This window comes from Lepidochelys kempii, chromosome 10 (assembly GCF_965140265.1).
Source record: "Lepidochelys kempii isolate rLepKem1 chromosome 10, rLepKem1.hap2, whole genome shotgun sequence".
Taxonomy (NCBI): domain Eukaryota; kingdom Metazoa; phylum Chordata; order Testudines; family Cheloniidae; genus Lepidochelys; species Lepidochelys kempii.
Window position 1 is genome coordinate 84,934,864 of NC_133265.1, and position 23,030 is coordinate 84,957,893.

Sequence of the window (23,030 nt, forward strand, 5' to 3'; positions counted from 1 at the left end):
CAAAGAGGAAGGGAAACAAATGGTCAAGATAAGCTCCACCTCTTGATAAACACTTCAGAGTTGTTAAGAAAGACTGTCCAGACTAGTAAGATCAGAAGATTCCACCTCCTTGCTCCAGCCAAGTTATGAAACTGGTTTTGACCAGGATGGCCAAAGTATAGGAACTAGCAAGCTCAAAAGGCCAACAGTAGTTTAAAGATGAACATTGAAAGGGGAAGTTGTTTCGAGCAGTGGCTCTCAATCTTTCCAGACTACTGTACCCCTTTCAGGAGTCTGATTTGTCTTGTGTACCCCAAGTTTCATTTCACTTAAAAACTACTTGCTTACAAAATCAGACATAAAATACAAAAGTGTCACAGCACACTATTACTGAAAAATTGCTGACTTTCTCATTTTTACCACATAATTATAACATAAATTATTTGGAATATAAATATTGTACTTACATTTCAGTGTATAGAGCAGTATAAACAACTCATTGTCTGGATGAAATTTTAGTTTGTATTGATTTTACTAGTGCTTTTTATATAGCATGTTGTAAAACTAGGCAAATATCTAGATGAGTTGATGTACCCTGTGGAAGATCTCTGCATATCACTGGTTGAGAACCACTGATTTAGAGGAACCAGACTAAGATGCAAGCACCCACTGGGAAGAAGAAGAAGGGAGGTCTGCCTGGTTACTGCCAGGGGCTGGTGTCCATTAGGTAAGACAGATAGACTGTTTTTAATCCTTTTATGCATTGTTCCTACTGCAAAGGAAACAATCCTTTGGGTTTTAAGAAGGCTGTCTAGTCATTACATTCACCACTCGTTGCAGATTCTTAATGGGAAGAATGGCAGCTGCTGAACCCAGTCAGACCTCTTAGGCAAGCACAATTAATAGACTTGGCCCTGGCCTTCAGTATCCTGTCAAACAGTGAGGGTGTGATGAAGTGGGGAACGTTAATATTTTGTATAAATACTGTATGTGCCTCAGTTTCCCCTATATGCTGCATTGTCACTTTGGGGTGGAAAAGAGCTGTTTTCTCTAGTGAGGCCCAGAGATGCAGGCATGATGGATGACTAGCTGTCTTGAGTTTGGGACCCAGGTCAATGGAGAGTCTGTAAACACAATGGCAAACCCAATCTCTGGGACATTTGCTACCTGTGTTTGACCAGCCAGGGAACAAAGGACTGAGGAGAGGCCAGGTGGGACTGGCACCAGGAACTTGAACAAAGAGGAGAGAGAGACAGAGCTGGAGCCAAGGGGGTCACACTGCTTGGCTGGGGCTCTGGTCTAACCATAATGGACCATGCTGTAACTTTCTTCTCTCTGTGCTAACCAAGGCCTTTCTATGTTGTATTCCAATTGATAATAAACCGGACTGTTTCTTAGCACTGTGTGAGTGCCCCTGCAGATGCTGGTGGGGCTGCATTGCTCTCTAAGATAGTACAAGTCTCCCTCAGGGGTCTGCCTTTGTGGGACTTGCTGACAGGTGCTCATGGTGGGAAGCAGAGTGGCCAGAGATGCAGCCTAAGGAGGTGGTGATGCTGTGTGGCTTACCCTGGAGGAAGAGTGAGAGCTTCGGGGGTCTGGCTCACTGAAGGGGTCCTCCCAGACACCGTTCCAAAGCTGGGGCCATAGCACTGATCCTGGGGATCCGTGACAGGGCGTTCTGAGGAGAGGTAAAGGCAGGAGGACTTAACGGGTGCGCCAAGATCCGAAAAGGGACAGAGGTACAACTGACCCTGTAACCATGACAACTTGGTTTTTTTTTTGAAGCAGCTGCATGGCAGTTCCTTCACAGCTCCCTTCCCGCTCAGGAGTGACTCAAAGGGAAAAGTTTCAGAGTAGCAGCTGTGTTAGTCTGTATTCGCAAAAAGAAAAGGAGTACTTGTGGCACCTTAGAGACTAACCAATTTATTTGAGCATGAGCTTTCGTGAGCTACAGCTCACTTCATCGGATGCATACCGTGGAAATGCATCCGATGAAGTGAGCTGTAGCTCACGAAAGCTCATGCTCAAATAAATTGGTTAGTCTCTAAGGTGCCACAAGTACTCCTTTTTTCAAAGGGAAAAGCAGCCCTCATGATTCGTCAGCAGCACTTACAGCACTTCTAGGTGCAGGCTTGAGTCCCAGAGAGCCACAATTGGTAGTTCAAGCATAACCTGAGATGCTGGAGCATATACCTGGCCAGTGGTTCGTCAAACACTTTCAAACTGAAGGTTGCTTCTTTATCTGAGACCTTCTAGGATGCTTTCCACTGCACTGTCCTGCACCTTCCCTACGCAACAGTAGCACCTGGGTCCATGAAAAAGCTCTTTGTGCAGGATGAGGAAAGGCCAAGTCCACACAAGCTGAGTAGGGTCAAAACTCACCCTGCCTGGTCTGTGACTTCATTAACAAACAAATCAACAATAAACATCTAGCCCAAGCATCTGCTTCTAGGGACCCGGCTCAGCCCATGGCCTAGGACGGGTAGCCAACCTGAGTCTGGGAAGGAGTCAGAATTTAGCAATATACATTGCCGAAGAGCCACAGTAATATGTCAGCAGCCCCCATCAGTTCCCCTGCTCCCGCTCTCCCAGGGCCTCCCACCCACTGGCAATCGGCGCCTCCCCCTCCCTCCCCTGGGAATGTAAAAGACGTTAACAGAGTCCAGGACCCGAGTCAGACAGAGGAATAGAAAGAACGCTGCTTGGAACCTTTGCCCACGGGACATTTTCCCCCATCCCTTAGAGTGCAGCTTTCGCTGAAGACTGCCAAGGCACAGCAGAAGCTTTTTAGATGGCCAGGCTGCCTCTGATTTCAGGAGCACATGCTCAGGCTTGGAAGGATTTGATTTTTGTTATCAGTAAATGTTGGCAAACATCGATGTCACCGCACACTGACAACCGGCAAACAAATATTTCCAGTGGTGATAACAGAAATTTACAGATAGGCGAAGTAAGACAAATGCTGCTTGGGAACTTCAGAGTCAGCTTGAAGGATATTTACTCTGTATGTTCTGATATATGATGCTGACAATTTGTGCTTTGATCGTTATAACGTTTTAATTTTTCGAATATCGGGGGCTACTGTCATCAAATAACAATTTTCTGATCCCCTCGACTTCGCACAACTGTGAAACTTTAAATAGATTAAAGTAAAAAAAAAAAAAACCTTAAAAATAAATATTGATCCCACTTATCAAACCTGTTAAAAAAGAAATCAACTTCTGCCAAGCTGCTCCACTGAGCACCTGCCAGCTGTGTCCCCTTCCTTTCGTCCAGACTGTGAGGTCACTGCAGAGTTCTGTGATGATACAGCAAAGAACCTTCTGAGCCATGCAGGGAACAAGGAGAAGCCAAGCTGGACTCATGAATCCTCAGGTAACAACTCTCTTTGTGGGGGTCTCCATTTCAGACTGAATTCACGCTGCTGCTTTCTCTCTCTCTTTTCAGAGCCCAGAGAGTGCTTCCCAAACCAAAGTCAGCTCCCCGTTTACGCTGCTTCCCCGAGCTGATGCCATTCGCTCCAAGCTGATCTACACCTTCTACTTGATTGACCACCTTCAGGGCCTGAGCCATGCCATCCCACGGCACAATATCAAGGATTTCCTTGGTAACAAGCCACTCTCACTATGCCAACAGCTGGGGTCCTGTGAGAGGGTGGAATGAATGAGGAGCTCAGACACCTCTCAGTATCTCACCTTGAGTGCCTCTCTTTGCCCACAAACCACGTGCAGGGACCCCCACGCCCCAGCAACATGCCCTATGCTTCTCGCTCTGCTGGGCAGGCCTGCCAAGTTTCTCCAGGCTGACTGGGTAAGCTGAGGTCACTGGAGAGAGCTCTGGGCACTGAGGGTGGTGAGCCCATCTTTCTCCTAGGGTTTGACACAGTGCCCACACTGCAGAATCAGAACATACGGGAGTTTCTCTCCCCAGGAGCAGGATTGCTGACATTAACCTAGCACTGACTCCGGAGGAGGTGTGGGCTTCACAGGTAGGGTTCCTGGAGGTGCCAGCCTGATTTGCTTCCCTCCACATCCTAGCTGCAAATGGCTATGTGACGTGGCTGCAGCTGGGCTGTGGCTCTATACTGGGCTTTGGGTGAGTTGTCTAAGCTGCTCTCCTACCTGTATTTATTCTCCACAACTGAGGCAGGAAAGGCCTAGATCCTCAAAATGAATGGACATGGATGGACGTTAGAAGCCTACATACGTTTGAGGATCTGGGCCAAAATGTGTGTTTTTCTGCACCCATGCAGCTCCCCCAGGGGTATCACTCAGCAGTGCAGGCAGGGGACAGGCATTTTCAGCCCCCCTCCTTACTGACTGAAACGCTCTCCTGCTAGGAACAGGTCTAGCTGTGCTGGACTCTCTGGCTCCTCTTCCTCCCTGCATGTCCTCCGGGACCCCCCTGGGAGGAGTTCTGTGTCACTGTTCCCTACAGACCCCAAGAAGCAGAGGAAGCTGATGCTCACAGACCATAACCAGCTGGTTCGTTTCAACATCACCCCAGTCAGGAACACCATCATCACCCCAGAGAAACGCCTACGTAACCGCATCCAAGTGCGCTGCAGCCGCTGGCCTCCCCTGACCATGTGGGCATCCTGGGTCCTGAACAGTATCCTTTGACAAATCAGGACTGATGCTGCCATCGGGCGAGTAAGGGAGTCTGGTATGAAGAGAAGGAAAAAATAGTCCCCAAGTGTGATAGACAAAATCAGCTGCAAGAGAAGTGATGGAATCCCAGTAGCTTGGGACTGGACAAAGCGGAGAGTTGACCAGCAGGGGGCTGGATAAATTTTTCCATCTCTGTATTCTGTGGTTCTAGTTGTCAGTGCTTCCCACCTGTACATAAGGTCCAATTTAGTGGATGAAATCTGAATTGTTGCCTAATGAGGAGTGGGGTAAGTGCCGTGAGGAGGGTGGTCAGGGTAGAGAAGGAACAGAGGTACAGGCCAGGAAATGGGCGCTTCGAGGCTCCAAGCTACAGGTGGATGGTGGTTTCCCCACATGCCTTTCCTCTGACATGGGTAAACAGCTCATGACCTCCTGTCTACCGGTTCAGTGGCTGAGGCACATGGTTGAGGGTGTGTTAGGATGCTTGTGCTGGTATTTGGGCTTGATGGGATGCTGTACTCCTTTGGGGGTTGTGTGTGGAGCTCTGTTACTTCAGCAGTAGAGCTGCTCTGGATACTACCCATTGTCTTATGAGTTCTCAAGTGTAGGTGCCCCAGCCCCTGTAGAGTCTGACAGAATAACACAGAGTTTCCTGCATATTTCTCAGCGAGAAACCCCAGGTACCATCTTCAAAAGCTTCATCATCTTTCTCATCTTCCTGAACATGCTGGTTCTTATGATCAAGAGCGGTGAGAGGGAGACGGGGCCTCTATGCATGTGAAAGTAGTGCCAGCCTGGCAGCCTTGGGGGCAGAACCCCTCTGTGCCCAAGCATATATAGTGTTTGTGGGCTCAGGCCCCTGCAGCCTGCCTCCAGAGGCAAGACAGGGATGCTGGGGCAGTCTATAATTGGAGCAAGGGGCTGCCAATGAGAACCAAGTTATGGTGGTTTTGTGGTGTAGGCACCTGTCCATGACGTATTGAATTCAGAGCACCATCTAATTTCAGCTAAGCCACCAACAAGTCATCAGATGGTGACGGCTCTCCATCACCGCTGCCCTGACCTAGAGTCAGTGACATAAAAGTGGAGAGCCCAGAGCCCATCACCAGTCTCTAGGCAACTCAGCCCTCATTACTGGACACCAATTCCTTCCTCAGGCTCATTCCCCTGCTCAAAATCTCACCTCTCCCAGCTCTTCCACTCCTGGCTGGTGCTGTCTCCCCTCCACGTCCCTATCTCCCACCGGGCTTAGGCACTCAGCCCCCACTGTTCTTTTCACTAGGGCTATGTCCTTCTACAGTGCTCCACTTGTTACAGAGTCTCTGGTACCTGGTAGAGATTGAAGTCCCTGCTCCAAGGAGGCACAATCCAAGCTTGGGATGACTGAGACAGGATGTTGGGGAGGGAGTTGCTAAGGCCTCTCCTGTGCTCACCTCCCCCAAGAGTCCTAACATCTCCAGTCTCCACTAGCGAGGAGCCACTTCCAGGGCCAGAGGAGAAGGACTTGACTATGCTAAACATTAACAAGCAGGGGACCAACTCCACTAGCACCTTAGGAGTGTATGTACCAGCAACGTGCGTCCTGAACAGTCTGCCCCACAGGGCACAGCCAGCAAATGCCTGCGAGTTCCCAGAGACCAGTTACTCAGTGCTTCTCAACTGGTGCCCTCCCCTGCAGACCTCTGACTCCAGGTCCAGCTTTGCCTCTGAGCATGGCACGATCCTCAGCTGGGGCTGGACATGTTGAATAGTCAGTGATACACAAGGAGTTTCTGTCTATCCCCCTCTTCATGCTATTTCCCTTCCCCAGTCAACACTTTGCTGGAGCCAGGCTTCAGCAACTGTCTCTTGTGCTTCCCAGAGGTGATGGACAATACGGATGTCAGCCTGGTGAACCTGAAGCTCGCCTTAGAGGTGACCGTCTGGGTCATCCTCCTCATTTTTATCATGGAGATTTTGCTGAATTGGATTGTTAGTTTCAGAGGCTTCTGGAAAAGCAGCTGGAATGTCTTCGACTTCAGCATTACCATAGTGGTGAGAGACACGGGGGAGTCTACAGGGGAGGGGAAGCAAAGGGCAAGGCATGGACCACAAGACTAGCTCCCTGTTGCTTCATCGCCTTGGGTAGCCTTGTGCCCAGAAAGTTCTGGTGGGACTCACAGTTCAGGGGACTTTCTCAAGGGGTCCCAAAGCAGGACAGAGACTGCTCCTCTTTGGCTACTCAGGCTCATTATTGGTCATGTATTGTGGTGCCCAAATGCCTCAGAACTACCAGTGGTTTTGTGATGCTTACATCTGCCCTCTAGGGAGTTCCAGTCCATCACCAAGTTCCAGCATCACCACTTTGGGCTATGTGGTGTCTCTTCTGGCCCCAGCTCCTGGAGTCATGTGATTGTGAAGCTCAACTTTCATTATAGGCAAAAAAATGTAAAAGGGAAATTTCTGGTTAGGAAGAAAAAGCTGGAAAATGTGACCCCTAAAGGCTCAAAACTTAGAAAGCAAAGACAAGACCCAGAATTTATTATTTTTAAAGCCATGATTCTGTGGGCACTGACTCATGCTTACCAAACCTTGAGGGAAGAAGGCTGCAATGCAGAGGGGTGGTAGTGGGTTGATGCCCTGTTAAGTGGCTGTGTGGGGGGCAGGTGGGGTGTGGCTTGGCCTGACTCTGCAGGGCAGCATAACCTGAACATGGTCATCTTGCTGCTCTGTTCCCTTGGCTCATAGTCCGTGATCCCCGAGTTCCTGGACATCGTTGGCGTAACCAACAAGATAGCTGCCATGAGTTTCATCAGGGCCTTCCGCATCCTCCGCACCTTAAAGCTCTTCTCCAAATTCCGGCAAGTTCGGGTGATCATCCTGGCAATAGCAAAGACCTTGAAGGTACAAAACCGGTGAGGTGGGGGCATGCTGAGACAGGTGCCAGAGCTGGGGGGCGGAGCTGCATGTATGCCAAACTCCTTCCTGTTGGTTAGTCTCCCAGCACTCAGCCTTGCCCTGGGTACATAGCACTGGCCTCCCAGCACTGCCACCTGCCCCTTGCCCCCATTTACGGAACCCCAGCCCCTAATGCTCACATACTGATGTTAATTTTTAACAGCCCCCCCCCCCCCCCCCGCCACAAGCCCTTGGCTGTACCTGCCCTGTTTTGCTCCTCGCTGCTGCAGGCCTTGGCCTAGCCCACCCCCTGTTGCTGAGCAGCATCCTTGTTGTTCTGTGTCTAATCTAGACTGTAAACTCCCTGGGCAGCATCAGCCCCCAAGCTCCCCTCAGCCCTGGCTCCTCTCTGCTTCTCCCCTGCCCAGGCTATGACCTTCATCCTGCTGCTCTTGCTGGTTTTCTTCTATGTGTTTGCTGTATCTGGCATCTTCTTCTTTGAGAGCTACAGTCGGTCAGACCGCACCGACCTGGAGTTCAGCATGTATTTCAGGTACATCTCCTTGCTTATGTTAGTGTAATGCCCCATCACCCAGCAGCAAGACACCCTCGTTCCTCTGGTCATGGGGGGGGGGGGGGCACTGTTCTACTCTTTCACCTTTCTACTCCTGTTCCTCAGCTGGGTGATCTCACAACCTCTGGGAGGACATGGGGCTGCAGAGCCAGCTGCAAGGAGTGGAGCAGTGGGGATGCAGGTGGCCCTGGGCTGGGGAATACATTGACACTTTACAGCTTGACACTGATGGGTGCTGGGCTCCAGGGGGACACCCCCAAGGCCTAGCAGCTGCCAAAAGCTGGGCTTTGTGCTTGATGACACCCCCCTCCTCCCTCGGACTCCAGTGCCTTCTCTTTGATGTATGTATGTGGTCTAACTGTGGAACTGCTGGATGCTCTTGGAGATGCTGAGGACAGTCGTAGTGCCATGTAGCAGTGATATAAGGCTGCAGCTCACAAGCCCTGGCCAGTGTCTGAGTTGGACCATGTTAGTCTAGACCTCCCTCTGACGGGGGCCTGCCCGTTGTACATGGCAGAATGCTGGGGCCAAGCAAACTGCTTACCTGAGTGTCATGCTGTCACCTTCCCAGCAAAAGGGCCACAACTAACTGATGCCAGCCCCCTCCTCTGCAGCATCCCTGCACTTAGACTCAGCCGAGAGATCACCAGCAAAGCAGCGGGTGGCCCTGAGCCAACTTGGACCCCACAGGCTCAATAGGCCTCAAGGTCAATGCAGCATGCCCTGAAGCTGTTCTCCGCCCGCAGGGATATCCCCAACACCTTGGTGACACTGTTCATCCTCTTCACCATGGATCACTGGTATGCCCTGCTCCAGGACACGTGGAAGATACCTGAGATGAACAAGGTCATCAGCAGCCTCTATATCATCCTCTGGCTGCTGATTGGATCCTTCATGTTCAGGAACATCTTTGTGGCAATTATGGGTAAGTGCCTGGGCCCTACACACTGCCCAGGCCGCAGGAACCCTACAGCCTCCCATGCTGGCACGTGGTGGGGCTCTGACAGTCCCCATGCAAAGCCCTCTGCCCACAGTGGCTCCCTATTGCTACATCTAGTTCCCCTGCAAAGCAAAGTTTGGGCCCTTCTCAGCTTCTGGTGGTACCTGCTTCAGGCTAGTGTGGGAGGCTTCCACCTTATAAACTCAGGACAGGTCTTGCCCCTGTCCTTGCAGACTCTCTGGACAACTAGAAAACTCCTAGAATCACAGCAGGACAGGGACTACGCATGGGAAAGCAGAGTAACTGGTGGGTGGGGATTGTGACTTGGTCACACCTGTTTAACTGAAACATCTGACAAACCAAGAGGACTGGTGCCAAAGGTTCAACACCCCAGCCCTTTGGTTTAGGGCTGAAGGAATCCCCGTTCAGCTCTCTGGTACTTCAAGGAGACCGTGAGCAAAAAGAAGGTAGTATTTGATGTTCCTATGGTAAGAGACAAGCAGAAATAAACCCTGTTTTGAAAAATAACCTTCTGGCTGCTGCCCTAGATCCCAGCTCACCAGGTATAAAGTCTAGCGGGTTCTGGGCAGCAGTGGCACACAGAAGGGTAACAGTCTGTAGGGAAGCCTTCACCCCCCCCCCCGCCCCTTCTAAGAACCTCAGGACCCCCAGGGCTTAATGGGGGCTCTGGGTTTGTCAGTGACTAATTTCCAGATGATCCGGAGTGACCTGGCTGAAGAGGTGAAGCAGATAGAGGCCCAGAAGAAAGCAGATTTATTTAAAACACAGATTATAGAGAGGTGAGTGAGTACAGCACCCACCGCACCTCGGGCTGGTCTGGGGACTATCACACCATCTAGTCTGCAGCCCAGGCCACTGCCCCACCGCAGCCACTACCACCACACCAAAGTATGACAGCCCCCAGGAGATGCAGCTGTCCTGTACCCCAGCAGAGACTGATGGGCACCAGTGCCCAAGGCCCCTGCAGTGGTGGCAGGTGATTATGTGAGGTGGTTATGGGGTTGAGGGTGCAATCCAGACCAACAGGGGATTGAGTCGCTACCTGCCCTATAACTCTGGTGTCTCAAATTCTTTGCTACTTTAACTCCCTGCCCAGCACGTTCACAGTCAGCAACAAGCAGGCAGGTCCCATCCTGAGTGTCTGTGTGCTTCATAGCCCTAGTCCAGCAGGTCTGACCCCAGCACCCTGCCAGCCACACTCCAGTCAGAGTCCCCGCTCTCTACCAGCCTCGGGTGCTACTTGCAGAGTGATGCCAACACACACCCACTCCTAAATCTTCCCACATCCATGTGCTCTGTAATGTCCAGTGCTCACCTGGACAGGTCAGAGACATAATATGGCTTGTTTGTTCCTCAAGACACAAAAAAGCATCACAGCACATTTACTGGGATAAATACACACTCTGCTACATGCACAGCATTGAGTTGGTTTACAGTAAAAATAAAATAAAAATCTATTAACAATAGGTCCTAGGATCAATGATGCCAACAAATAGGAATAAAGTTAGAAGGGTTACAACACACATCTAAAAGTCTCAGACTTAATCTAGCAAGCTGCAGGCTTTGTTCAAGCTGTTGTCTCTGACCAGTCATTCATCTTTGCCACCATGGCTGGCTTTCCCTGTCCAGGACCTTCCACAGAAGTACCAGGTGCTGGTTTTCCTTGTCTTCCTAGGTAAAAGATCTTTGCCTAAGAAGGTTTATCACCTACACTTAGGCTATGTCTACACTGGCAATTGACCGATAAAACTTTTGTCTTTCAGAGGTGTTAACTCTCCCCCTGCCTGAAAGACAAATTTTGGCATGACAAGCGCCAGTGAGAACAGCACGTTTTAGGCAGGGGAGCGCTCCTGCCAACAACAGAAACGCTGCTTGTTGGGGGTGGAAGTTTGTCAGCAGGAGAGCCGACAAACAGCAGCTACACTGCACGACTTTTAGCAACACAGCTGTAATGACAGCTATGTTGCTAAAAGCTGTGTAGTGTAGACACAACCTCAGTTCCCAGAGACTTCAACCCCTGTTTGGCTGAAGGGCCTGTCTTTCTAAGCTTGCACAAGTTCTGTTCCCCTGAGTCTGTCCAGTGACACATGCCAAAGATGGCATCTGTCCGTGCTTATAGCTCCTGAAGTTCAAAGTCTTTGTTTCAAGAGGCAGATGGTCTCACGCTACTTCCCCCTTCCTGTGGGCTTCCCACCCTCTGCATGTAAATGGGGCTGCCATTGTTTTGAGACAGGTGCCTTCCCTTGGTCTGGGAGGGACCCTTTTTCTCCCTGGTTGAGCACAGACTTAAAGCACAATATCATTAAGTATCCAGATTCCTCATACAGGGTTAATACAGACATCTCTCAATGATATTACTCACCAGTGTGGCATCAGCTTCCAGAAAAGCCCTCACTTGAGACACTTTTGTAATACAGTGATACTGCATTCAACCAGCTGATTCCATGGCTGTTCATTCAGGCTCTTTATAGACCAGTAAATCTTTGCAATGGACTTTTCTGAGGTCACCCCTAAAAGTGACGTTCATTCAAGCTGAGAAAGGCAACAGGGAGTCTGGTGGTGAAGGAAGCGCCATGCTCTTTCTTCCTCCAGGGGGTAGCTTAATAGCTTTGTCTACCTAATGTGTAAAAATGGACCTTCATTCTCCTTGCCTGAAGACCAGGCTGACACATTCCTCTGTTTAGGGCAGACTCCCCCAGCATGCCCAGTTTAGTCATAATTGCAGCACATATCCATAACTCTCAATCCACACCATGTACATACTGATCAATAGCATTCTTGTGATGTAAGTTAGTAGTTCTCAAAGGATAGCGTACAAAATGTGGCTTGCGAGATATTACAATAGCATGTAGGGTGTGAATACCGGGGGGTTACAGTCAGAGATATACCCAGATAATCTGGGCAAGTGGCCCACACTCTCACGCTGCAGAGGAAGGCAAAAGCCCCTTGTCACAGATCCACCAGATTGGTGCTATGCCCCCAGCTTTGGAACAGTCTCTTGGAGGGGCTCCTTTGGTGAGCCAGACCCCCTGGGGGTTTCACTCTGCTTTCAGGGTCAGCCACATGCTCTCACCACCTCCAGAGACTGAACCTCTGGGGCTCCATCCCTCCTGCTTCACAGCAAATCCAACTGCAACAGCCTGGCAGAGACTTGCCCACTCTCCAGGGACTAAGCACCTTGCCCAATGGCTGCAGACACATGCTGTGAAAACAGGTTTATAGTCACCTGGACACAGCCTAGGAAGGCCTTCGGGCAGCACAGAGAAATGAAGGTCCATGCTAGTCAGCCTAGAGCACTTCACCAGCCCCACTGCTGTGAAGCCCAGTTCATGCTTGGTCTCTTCCTGACTGCCTTCCTTAGTTCCTAAGTGAAAAGCCCAGTCCATTTTTCCCCACTTTCCCCTCCGCATCCTTTGTTCCCTCTGATGAGTTAGAAACCACCTTCTAATTTCCAGCCTGAATTTGTTCTTGTGCCAACATTGTCCTTTAGCGTCAATAGCCCTTCACCCTCCCTGGTGCTCATCTCCCTGATGTATTTATAGCTAGTAGTCATAGCCCCTCTCTGCCTTCATTGTGCCAGGCTAAACAAGACCAGCTCTTCCAGTCACTTCTCATAAGGCAGGACCTCCATTCCCCTAGTAGCTCTTCTCTGCATCTGTTCCAGTCTGAATTCACTTTTCTTGCCCATGGGTGACCAGAACTGTACACAGTGCCTCACACACTGGCATGAATACTTCTCTCTCTGCTGGAAACATCTTGCCTGCCAGGAGCACATTTGCGTTTTTTGCAGTGCATCACTGGTAGCTGATGCTTGATCACAGGATGACTAACACACCCAGCTCTCTCTCCTCCTCTGCTGCTGCTTCCAACTGAGGTCTGCAAAACTTAGACTCTAAGTGCATGACCTTGCACTTTGTGCAAGGTGTTGAGCTCCCCTCACAACCGAGGCCACTGCCCCATGGCTTACATCCGTCCTGCTGGGGGGCAGGGATAGGGATCTCCCGACACAGCCAACATCCATGCCAGGCACCCTTCTGCTCCCTGCTGGGAGCAACTGCACAGCCCGTGCTCTCCCAGGGCAGCCCCATGTGAGTTCTCTCACTCCCTGGGTTGGGACCCTTATTAATATCTACTTTTTGACTATATAGGAGACACAGCCAGCTCATCTCAGCAGACAGCCCACAGATGCCCTTGGTGAGCATGGGTATCCATAAGCATTAAGGGATGGCAATGATGGGTAAGCACCTGAGGAACCTGTCCCCCAGAGCACAGAAGGGCAAGGACTGCTGAAGAAGCCCTCAGAAGGGCAAGGACTGCTGGGTTTGGCCTTAACTCAGAATTCAGCCCTGGGCACAGGCACCTGCCTACAATACAGGGCTCCGCCCCTGCACCCATGCCCACCCTAGCTGGACTCTGACAGCTTGCCTGCCAGGCCCTTTATTCCAGGTCATGTTGTGGCTGACCTAGATCACCATCCATGGCAGGGTTTAGAACCAGCAGCGTTTCTCTCCAGCGCTATGTTGGGTTCCTCTCTCTTCAGCAGGTCTCAGGCTTGGAGGTTTGCCCAGGAGCAGAGGCAGCCCCTAGTGCGCAGCAGCCAGAGTACATGGTGGTAGCGAAGCAGAGTGTGAAGGACTGTAAGTGCACATGCCCCACATAGGGCAGGGGGAGTTTCCGCCTAGCTGCAGGAGCCTGAGCAGAGCTATGCTGAGCTAACTCGGCTCCTGCTCTGCATTTCGTTGTGCTGGGGAGACTGCAGTCCAAGGGATACCCCTTCCTGGGAGCACCAAACCCAAGGCCTTGGGTGCAGGGGCAGAGAGCAGCAGAAGGGAGGACCACAGCGAGCCACTCTCCTTCCCCCAGCAGCAGGAGCCCCTGTTCCATGTGCAAGGGGAGGGGGCATTAGAAACAGAAGGGCCCTTTCTGTCCCCTCACAGCAGGGCAGGAATCTCATACCACCATGCAGGAGGTGCATGGAAATCATTGGGGGGGGGGGGGGCTTTGCCAGTCCTGAAGCTGCAGCCTTTGCCTCTGCTAGTGGACTGGGAGACATACATCCACCAGAACCTGCAGAGCCTGGTGGAGGTCAATGAGGATGGATGGGTGGTGTGGCCCAGCGACTCCCTCTTCCGCTACTTTGAACTGCTGGAGCAGCTGCAGCACAACCTCGAAGAGCGCAAGAGGCTGCAGCATTATGCAGGTGAGTAGGAGGCAAACAGCACGGGGGGGGGGGGGGGGGAGGTTCCTGAGCACACAGGGGAAGACGTGCTCCTTCTCCTCCTTTGGGACACTGCCTGGCCTTCTTTCTGCCTGCAGCATTTCATTCTTCTCAGCCCCTCTCCCACCAGCAGCAAAACAACCCCCCAGCTAGGGAACAGGGCTCCCTGCAAGGCAATTTCCATGCCCCAGGACTGCTCCCCTCCCCATTTGCTCTTGGGGCAGGGCATGCTCATTGCTATTGACCAGGAAGGCTAGTTGTCCCCCATTCATAACTAGGTGCCCAGAATGGAAGAGACTGTTCTGGGGGAAGTCACCCCAGGGCAGGGTCTGCTGTGCACATAGAGCCCACTGCCTTTGCCCCAGGTCCTGGCACCAGCACCCCAGCATTCTCCTAGTCTGAACTGCATTGAATTGCCTACCCCTTCCATTTATTTCTCTGACCTCCCTGGGATGTGTGGGTCCTCCCAACTTGGCACAGTGGTTACATGCTCAGATGATGCTGTCTAGCCTCAGCTTCCTGTCATGCTGGTAGATCAGCACCTCTCCACCCCTGCTGCTCAGCACAGCTGCACAAGTAGCTGAGTGGCTCATGCCCCTCCAGGATCACAGCAGCTCTCTACCAGCAGAAAGCCGCTAGCTGCAGAGATCTGAGCACAGGAGTGGTTGGCCCTTGCCATTCTGCAGGACTGTCTCCTCCACTTATGTAATTCGCTACAAGCTGATCAGCCCCTATGGTTGGGGGAAAGTGCCATTACTTTACCAGCAGCAAACAGCCAGACCTCTTCTACCTTTCTTTCCTACAGTCATGGCCTTATTAAACATAGAGGACAAGTAAGGAGCCACGTCCAAGGAACTCTGTGCAGCAGGAGAGCCCTTCCCACCAGGGGAGAAGTTAGCACCACTATGCTACAGAGAGAACTACAGAACTGCCAGCAGGAACAGCTGCCCCAACTCCTCCCTCCCCTGAATTTCTGCATTCCCTCTCCAATCCCCACACCAATCCTGTTGCAAGCTCAAGGCAGCTGGCCTTAGAGGCAGTGTTTAAGACCTGGGCTAGATTAAATAGGAAGTAGCTGACCTTTGTATTCTTGGCAGCATGGGCTGATTACACAGCTGATTCAGCCTTCCTCCCCAGGGGTCAGCCCTCCTCCCCAGGGGTCAGCCCTCCATTCCCTTCCCTTAGCTGTGGCTGCTCCCCCCGGCACTGCACAGCATATGTGCCCCACAAGCCTGCCTCCCTTTTCCCTTGGGGTGTTGATGCAGGCTAACTGCACCATGGTTGGCATGCTGGAGCTGCCAACCTTCAACAAGGATGCTGGGTCTGGGGCAACTCAAGAACCATCCTCCAAGCTGCAGGCCTTGCCCAGCCTGTGCTACATAGTAGTGCTTTGGGGAGGGTGGGGAAGTGCTTCCCCTCAGCTCTCTGCAGGAAGTGGCCAGCAGTGGCAGATAGGGAAGGGATGGCAGAGCCTAGATTCTTTATAGATCCAGTTTACAGGATTCTCATCTGCTCTTGCCCACAGCAGCAGTTCCTTTGGGGTCCTCCATTACTGGTGCCACCCCCATCTGCTAGCATCAGGAAATAAAAAGAGGCATGGGCTAGAGGTCAGCACTGCTACTGTGGGAAGTGGGGCTCCGTTCCCAGTTCCTCCAGGACAGACTGCAAGATCACAGGGAAGTCTCCCCATCCATAGAACAGGGTTAAGGCCCAGCTCACAGGAACACACAGATTGATTCTTCAGCTGGAGACCAGGCTTGTCTCAGCAAACTCAACCCGGGCACCGCATTCCCTGCAGCACCTGGGTTGTGGACCCTGGGTACTACCCAGTGGTTACCTGGGGGAAGCATCTCCTCCTCTGGGGGATGAGCCATTGTGCCCGAAGAGCAGTCCTCTGTCCTGGGCACAGCCCCTGCCACCCAGGTCCACAACCTAGCCTGCCTTCTCCTAAGCCTGCAAGGAGCTTGCACTTCACTCTCCATTGCTCACCAGAGGGCACTGCAGCACCAAGCAAGCCTGGCCTGAGAGAGGGCTGTTCCCATCCCCTGCCCCAGGCTGCTGCCCACAGGGCCATAACAGAGTATTGTCCTGCCCTCCCTCATGCCAGGCCCCTTCTCCCTGCATTCATAGAATCATAGAATATCAGGGTTGGAAGGGACCTCAGGAGGTATCTAATCCAACCCCTTGCTCAAAGCAGGACCAATCCCCAATTAAATCATCCCAGCCAGGGCTTTGTCAAGCCTGACCTTAAAAACTTCTAAGGAAGGAGATTCCACCACCTCCCTAGGTAACACATTCCAGTGTTTCACCACTCTCCTAATGAAAAAGTTTTTCCTAATATCCAACCTAAACCTCCCCCACTGCAACTTGAGACCATTACTCCTGTTTTGTCATCTGCTACCACTGAGAACAGTCTAGATCCATCCTCTTTGGAACCCCCTTTCAGGTAGTTGAAAGCAGCTATCAAATCCCCCCTCATCCTTCTCTTCTGCAGACTAAACAATCCCAGTTCCCTCAGCCTCTCCTCATAAGTCATGTGTTCCAGTCCCCTAATCATTTTTGTTGCCCTCCGCTGGACTCTTTCCAGTTTTTCCACATCCTTCTTGTAGTGTGGGGCCCAAAACTGGACACAGTACTCCAGATGAGGCCTCCCTCGATCTGCTGGCAATGCCCCTACTTATACAGCCCAAAATGCCATTGGCCTTCTTGGCAACAAGGGCACACTGTTGACTCATATCCAGCTTCTCGTCCACTGTAACCCCTAGGTCCTTTTCTGCAGAACTGCTGCCGAGCCACTCGGTCCCTGGTCTGTAGCGGTGCTCCACGGTGCTTCCTTTGCTCTGCTCTCTGCGCCAGGCTGGGGCAGCGGTTTCAGGGCTGACTCTGGCCCTGCTCAGCCACCACACTCCAGGGCATCTCACAGGATTAGCTCTCTGCCTTTCCCATGCAATGGAGATGCACCCCCACACACAGAAGGGCACACCCCAGGAGCCTGTCTCCTGCCAGAACCTGGACCTCCCCCAGCAGGGAGTAGAGGAAGCTGGCTTTCCTGGGCGCAGCAGAGTCTTTAATAGAAGCCATACAATTTCCACTTGTAAAATCAGTACAATAGCCGTTTAAAAGGATAAAATGGAGGGGCTGCTGTGGTGATGGGGGTGTTCACGAAACATTGGAGTGATCATGATCAGGCATGATCGGCCCAAGTGCAGGCATTACACTTATGAACAGCATGCTGCTAAACTATTAAGCCAGGCCCTACTCTGACTCCAGAGCAAAAACCAGGCTGCCCTGAACCCACCCCCAAGACCCTCCCACCCCTAAAACTCTGCCCAAGAGGCATCCCAGTCCATCTCCAGGAGACACTGGTAGCAGGGGCTGAACCTGCAGCTGATGGTTTCCCAGGCCAGTGCCTGCCTCAGTACATGTGAGCGCAGCCAGCAGCTGCCCAAGCAGGGCCAATGGCGTCAGCCCAGGAAGCGCAAGGCAGCCATGACTGAGAAGCCCAGCAGCATGGAGAGCACTTTGGGCAGGCGGCACTTCGGGGAGTTCAGTTCATGAGGCAGGATCTCAAGGAAGGTGATATAGACAAAGGTCCCTGCAGCAATCCCTTCCAGCAGGCACTGGGCCATGGTGCTGCTGGGGCCCGGGTTCTGCATCATCACAATCCCCACTGCGATGCCAAGGGGAGACATGAGGGCAAAGGTGCCAATCAGAGCCACAAACCAGCAGGCGGGGACCTGGCTCTGGAGCAGCAGGAGCGAGAGGCTGACAGCAATCACGCTCTTATGTGCCACAATGGCGATGCAGATCTGCAGCACCTTGGACTCCGTGTCCTGCAGCCCCACGGCCAGGCCCTCGAACAGGGAGTGCACCGATAGAGATAGGAAGAGGACAAAGGAGCGGAAGGACGAGTGGGCCGGGAAGTCTGCAGGCAAGTGAGGCGCACCCGTCTCCACCACCCACTCACCAGTGTCTGCTGGCTGAGGGGTGGCCTCCCCACAGGAGAGGAGGGGGGTGGCCTCCCCTGACCGCCGCTCACTGCAGTCCAGGACCATGTGCTCGATTATGAGAACCAGCAGGAAGCCAAGAGTCAGGACGAATTCAGGAAAGGGAAAATCCACCTGGGGAAGCAGAGAAAGCATTAGCCCGAGCAGAGGCCTCCGGACCCCCAACCCAGCAGAGACGGTGGAGATGACCCCAGGCCAGCTGGTGGGGCTGCAGCTAGGAACCGGGAGGAACAGCAAGCCCAGCTGGCCCATCCCAGCGCTATTCGGGGAGGGGGCTGCGGGGTACCTACCGTGATCTGCTGGCTCCGCAGCTCCTCCCGCATGTCAGACAGAGAGTCAGGGACGATGTCCAGCAGGCAGGTGGCCAGGAAGATTCCTCCAGCCACACAGCCGACAAAGCTGCGCCACCGCCCGTGGATCCCTGCTCCAGAGAGGGAGCAGTCAGCGTGACAGCCCCCCCCGGGAGACCCCGTCCCGCGGGGGGGGGCAGGGTCCCGGCGTCCTCCCCCCCCCACTGGGAGACCCCGTCCCGCGGGTGGGGGGCAGGGTCCCGGCGTCCTCCCTCCCCCCCCACTGGGAGACCCCGTCCCGCGGGTGGGGGGCAGGGTCCCGGCGTCCTCCCTCCCCCCCCCACTGGGAGACCCCGTCCCGCGGGGGGGGCAGGGTCCCGGCGTCCTCTCTCTCCCCCCCCCCCGCACTGGGAGACCCCGTCCCGCGGGGGGGGCAGGGTCCCGGCGTCCTCTCTCCCCCCCCCCCCGCACTGGGAGACCCCGCACGCACCCGCGCCCCGCAGCCGCCCGGGGAGCAGCCCGCAGAGCAGCGGCAGGAGCAGCAGCCCGAGCAGGCCGCCCAGCTTGGCCGCCAGCAGGGACCGCATGACGCCGCCTCGGGGCGCGCGGCCGCCGCGCGAGCTTTAAACCCGCGCTCCGCGGGACAGGCCCCGCCCACAGCACTCCCGCCCCCGCACGCGGATTGGCCAGAGCCGCCGAAAGGGGCGGAGCCCTCACGGCGAGGGGCGGGGCTTGCGCGCAGGCGGACGCGCCCCAGCTGGGCTGGTTGCACGTGGTCGGTGCCGAGCGGGGGGTGCGGTTCGCCGCGGGCCCCGGGCTCGCTGCGCCGAGCTCGGCTCCCCCCGGCGGGGCGGGGCGGGCCGAGGGGCTGCCGGTGCCTGCTGGGGGCTGGGGCTGGTAGCTCCCTGGGAGCGGGCCGCCTCTCTGCTCCCGGGCCGGGGCGGGCTGCAGAGCTGGTCGCCCGCGGTTCCTGCTCTGTCCCCGCAGCCCCCTGAAGTGGAGACGGGAAGGGAGGTGCCCGGCAGCCGGCGGAGGGGGCGCTCCTGGGCCTCGGGGCAGCGACTCTGGGTTCAGAACCTGGCCCTGGCGTCCCCTCGCCGCTCTCCGAGGGCTGCTCGTGTGGGTGGGTTCCTGGGCCGTCTGGCAAAGAGGAGGGATGGGAGAATCTAGCAGCAGAAGTTTTAATGCCCCTCAGTAAGTCTCACCCCCTTAGCTGCAGTCTGCTGGCCAGGCCCACCCTCTTCTATCAGCGACGGTGTAGACAGAGGGTTTGCAGCCCGGGTGTGTGTGCGGCACCCCTGAAAGACCAGGGCAGCAAGGCTCCCCCTCCCCGTCACCGTCTCCGGGCTCCTGCCCCAAGACTGGTCAACACAGGGGGCTGCAGAGATGTTCTGAGCCCTCACAGGACACCTGTGTGCCATCCACTTCCAGGGAGATGCCATTCCTGGTCCCAGCTGGTGATCCCCAGCGGTAGCCGGGGTAGCAGCCATGTAATCCTGGTGCAGCAAGGCCCGCAGACTAGCTTGATGCTGCCAAAGCACCCGCGTTTCCCTCCGGTCAGCTTTGACGCCACAGCTTTTGGCTTTCACTCAGTGCTCTTTTGTTCTCAGATCCTGGGACAGGAGTAAATAGGGGCCAAGCTGGCTCATTTTACATCCCCGTCGTAGCCTGTTCTGTCTTGTTCTGCTTTCCCAGCTAAGCAGCTTTAGACACAGGGGGGCTGCACCAATTAAAAATGATAGTGGTGTGTGACGTTGTGAGTGTAATATAATATCTCATTGAAAGGTGACAGGGTCAGAAAGAGTTAATTAACTCCCAGACTGACATGAGCCATGGCCGAACCTTAGAGACTGGTTAGGAAGAGATGGAAATGAAGAGAGCTTTGAAATGCAGCCTGCCTTGTGAGAGACAGAAGGGGAGATAGAAAAGGAGTACTTGTAGCACCTTAGAGACTAACCAATTTATGGTGTTACCATACACATTGTAACGAGACTAACAAATTTATTTGAGCATAAGCTTTCGTGAGCTATGTAGCTTACGAAGGCTCATGCTCAAATAAATTGGTTAGTCTCTAAGGTGCCACAAGGACTCCTTTTCTTTCTGCGGATACAGACTAACACGGCTGCTACTCTGAAACCTGTAAGGAGAGTGATCAGGTAAGGTGTGAGCTGTAGCTCACGAAAGCTCGTGCTCAAATACATTGGTTAGTCTCTAAGGTGCCACAAGGACTCCTTTTCTTTTTTCAGGTAAGGTGAGCTATGACCAGCAGGAGAGAAAGAAAACCTTTTGTAATGATAATCAAGGTGGGCCATTTCCAGCAGTGAGGAACAGTAGGGGGGGAAATAAATAGTTTTACTTTGTGTAATGACCCATCCACTCCCAGTCTCTATTCAAGCCTAAGTTAATTGTATCCAGTTTGCAAATTAATTCCAATTCAGCAGTTTCTCGTTGGAGTCTGTTTTTGAAGTTTTTTTGTTGAAGAATTGCCACTTTTAGGTCTGTAATCGAGTGACCAAAGAGATTGAAGTGTTCTCCGACTGGTTTTTGAATGTTATAATTCTTGACGTCTAATTTGTGTCCATTTATTCTTTTACGTAGAGACTGTCCAGTTTGGCCAATGTACATGGCAGAGGGGCATTGCTGGCACATGATGGACCCATGGAAAAGAAGCCCTTGAGGAATTCCATCATGATTTCAACAATTTCCATCCCACCATCAACCTCAAACCTGGACCAGTCCACACAAGAGATCCACTTCCTGGACACTACAGTGCTAATAAACAATGGCCACATAAACACCACCCTATACCGGAAACCTACTGACCGCTATTCCTACCTACATGCCTCCAGCTTTCACCCTGACCACACCACACGATCCATCGTCTACAGCCAAGCTCTGCGATACAACCGCATTTGCTCCAACCCCTCAGACAGAGACAAACACCTACAAGATCTCTTTCAAGCGTTCTTACAACTACAATACCCATCTGCTGAAGTGAAGAAACAGATTGACAGAGCCAGAAGAGTTCCCAGAAGTCACCTACTACAGGACAGGCCCAACAAAGAAAATAACAGAACGCCACTAGCCATCACCTTCAGCCCCCAACTAAAACCCCTCCAACACATCATCAAGGATCTACAACCTATCCTGAAGGACGACCCGTCACTCTCACAGATCTTGGGAGACAGGCCAGTCCTTGCTTACAGACAGCCCCCCATCCTGAAGCAAATACTCACCAGCATCCACACACCACACAACAGAACCACTAACCCAGGAACCTATCCTTGCAACAAAGCCTGTTGCCAACTGTGCCCACATATCTATTCAGGGGACACCATCACAGGGCCTAATCACATCAGCCACACTATCAGAGGCTCATTCACCTACACATCTACCAATGTGATCTATGCTATCATGTGCCAGCAATGCCCCTCTGCCATGTACATTGGCCAGACTGGACAGTCGCTACGTAAAAGAATAAATGGACACAAATCAGACGTCAAGAATTATCACATTCAAAAACCAGTCGGAGAACACTTCAATCTCTCTGTTAGTCTCTAAGGTGCCACAAGTATTCCTTTTCTTTTTGTGAATACAGACTAACACGGCTGCAACTCTGAGAAGAGTAGATGTTTGCTCAGGTCTTGTGATGTCAGCAAACAAGTCTTGTCGATGGCTGTAGCTTCGATTCAAAGATCAGAAAAGGAATATTAACATTTAGGCAGATACTTGAGTGACATAGTATTATTGTCTGTATGTCTCTTTGAAGGTTGTGGTAACCTGTGTCTGAACTGTTTAACGGATAAATGACCCTGTGCTAATTGCCAGGATGTTTGGGAGAAGGAAAGTGAAGCCGATTGTTTTCTCAGGCCAAAAGGCTGCAGGAAATGAATAAAAACCTTGGGACACGATCCTTCTTCATCTCAGATCTGCTTTGGGTTTCAAGAGGGGGAACCTTAAGCCATAAGGATTGAGATCCCCAGTCACTGACTGGAGTCACCCTTAATATGGACATTGGACTGTAACCCATGGACTATTTCTAAAAGGACTTTTGGCAACGACAAGCTCATCTCTGCCATGTATCTGAACCTCAAGAATTGAACTCAAGTCTGTCTGTATATTGATCTTTTAACCAACACACTCTCTCTTTTCTTTTTTAATAAATGTTAGTTTAGTTAATAAGAACTGGCTGGAAGCGTGTATTTGGGGTAAGATCTGAGTTATCATTTGACCTGGGTCTGGGGCTTGGTCCCTTTGGGGTCAGGAGAACCTTTTCTTTTATATGATGAAATAAGATTTTCAGAATTTATCATCCTATGTTTGACGTGTGTGTCTGGCTGGAGGCCTGCGGCTAGCTACTTTAAGGGAACTGCGTTGTGTGGACGTCTGAGAACCCAGGGAGGTGCTATAGAAGCTGTTTTGGGCTGGCTGGGTAAATCTAAGTATTGGACTATCCACCACCGTCTGAGGTTTGTCTGCCCCGTTCTGTTTGCAGTTCACCCGGATTGAGTGAC

General features: G+C 52.6%; 2 protein-coding genes across 2 annotated transcripts; one reads left to right on the forward strand and one right to left on the reverse strand.

Annotated features, from left to right (window-relative positions):
- The first annotated feature begins 3,279 nt into the window (after nucleotides 1–3,279).
- CATSPER2 (cation channel sperm associated 2) lies at nucleotides 3,280–15,056 on the forward strand. Its single transcript, XM_073304623.1, has 13 exons — nucleotides 3,280–3,354; nucleotides 3,427–3,586; nucleotides 4,417–4,590; nucleotides 5,270–5,338; nucleotides 6,451–6,623; nucleotides 7,317–7,472; nucleotides 7,895–8,019; nucleotides 8,787–8,965; nucleotides 9,681–9,780; nucleotides 13,150–13,195; nucleotides 13,542–13,638; nucleotides 14,040–14,201; nucleotides 15,025–15,056. The coding sequence occupies exons 1-13, from the start codon at nucleotides 3,310–3,312 to the stop codon at nucleotides 15,054–15,056; spliced, it is 1,518 nt and encodes a 505-aa protein (XP_073160724.1). The 5' UTR covers nucleotides 3,280–3,309.
- A 2,208-nt stretch (nucleotides 15,057–17,264) lies between these two features.
- Nucleotides 17,265–19,103, reverse strand: LOC140895187 (zinc transporter ZIP1-like). The gene is made up of 3 exons (XM_073304624.1): nucleotides 19,007–19,103; nucleotides 18,517–18,647; nucleotides 17,265–18,340 (listed from the first exon to the last, which is right to left on the reverse strand). Exons 1-3 carry the CDS (start codon nucleotides 19,101–19,103, stop codon nucleotides 17,684–17,686), a joined length of 885 nt encoding a protein of 294 aa, XP_073160725.1. The 3' UTR covers nucleotides 17,265–17,683.
- Between the last annotated feature and the right edge of the window lie 3,927 nt (nucleotides 19,104–23,030).

What these genes read in the sequence shown, in the direction of transcription:
- CATSPER2 (XM_073304623.1), top strand. Translation starts at nt 3,310, where the DNA reads ATGCAGGGAACAAGGAGAAGCCAAGCTGGACTCATGAATCCTCAG. An exon ending in CAATAGCAAAGACCTTGAAG is followed by an intron (nt 7,473 to 7,894) that starts GTACAAAACCGG and finishes TCCCCTGCCCAG; the next exon opens with GCTATGACCTTCATCCTGCT. An exon ending in GAGGCTGCAGCATTATGCAG is followed by an intron (nt 14,202 to 15,024) that starts GTGAGTAGGAGG and finishes TCTTTCCTACAG; the next exon opens with TCATGGCCTTATTAAACATA.
- LOC140895187 (XM_073304624.1), bottom strand. Translation starts at nt 19,103, where the DNA reads ATGCGGTCCCTGCTGGCGGCCAAGCTGGGCGGCCTGCTCGGGCTGCTG. An exon ending in CGGGCGGCTGCGGGGCGCGG is followed by an intron (nt 18,648 to 19,006) that starts GTGCGTGCGGGG and finishes TCTCTGGAGCAG; the next exon opens with GGATCCACGGGCGGTGGCGC. An exon ending in TGCGGAGCCAGCAGATCACG is followed by an intron (nt 18,341 to 18,516) that starts GTAGGTACCCCG and finishes CTGCTTCCCCAG; the next exon opens with GTGGATTTTCCCTTTCCTGA.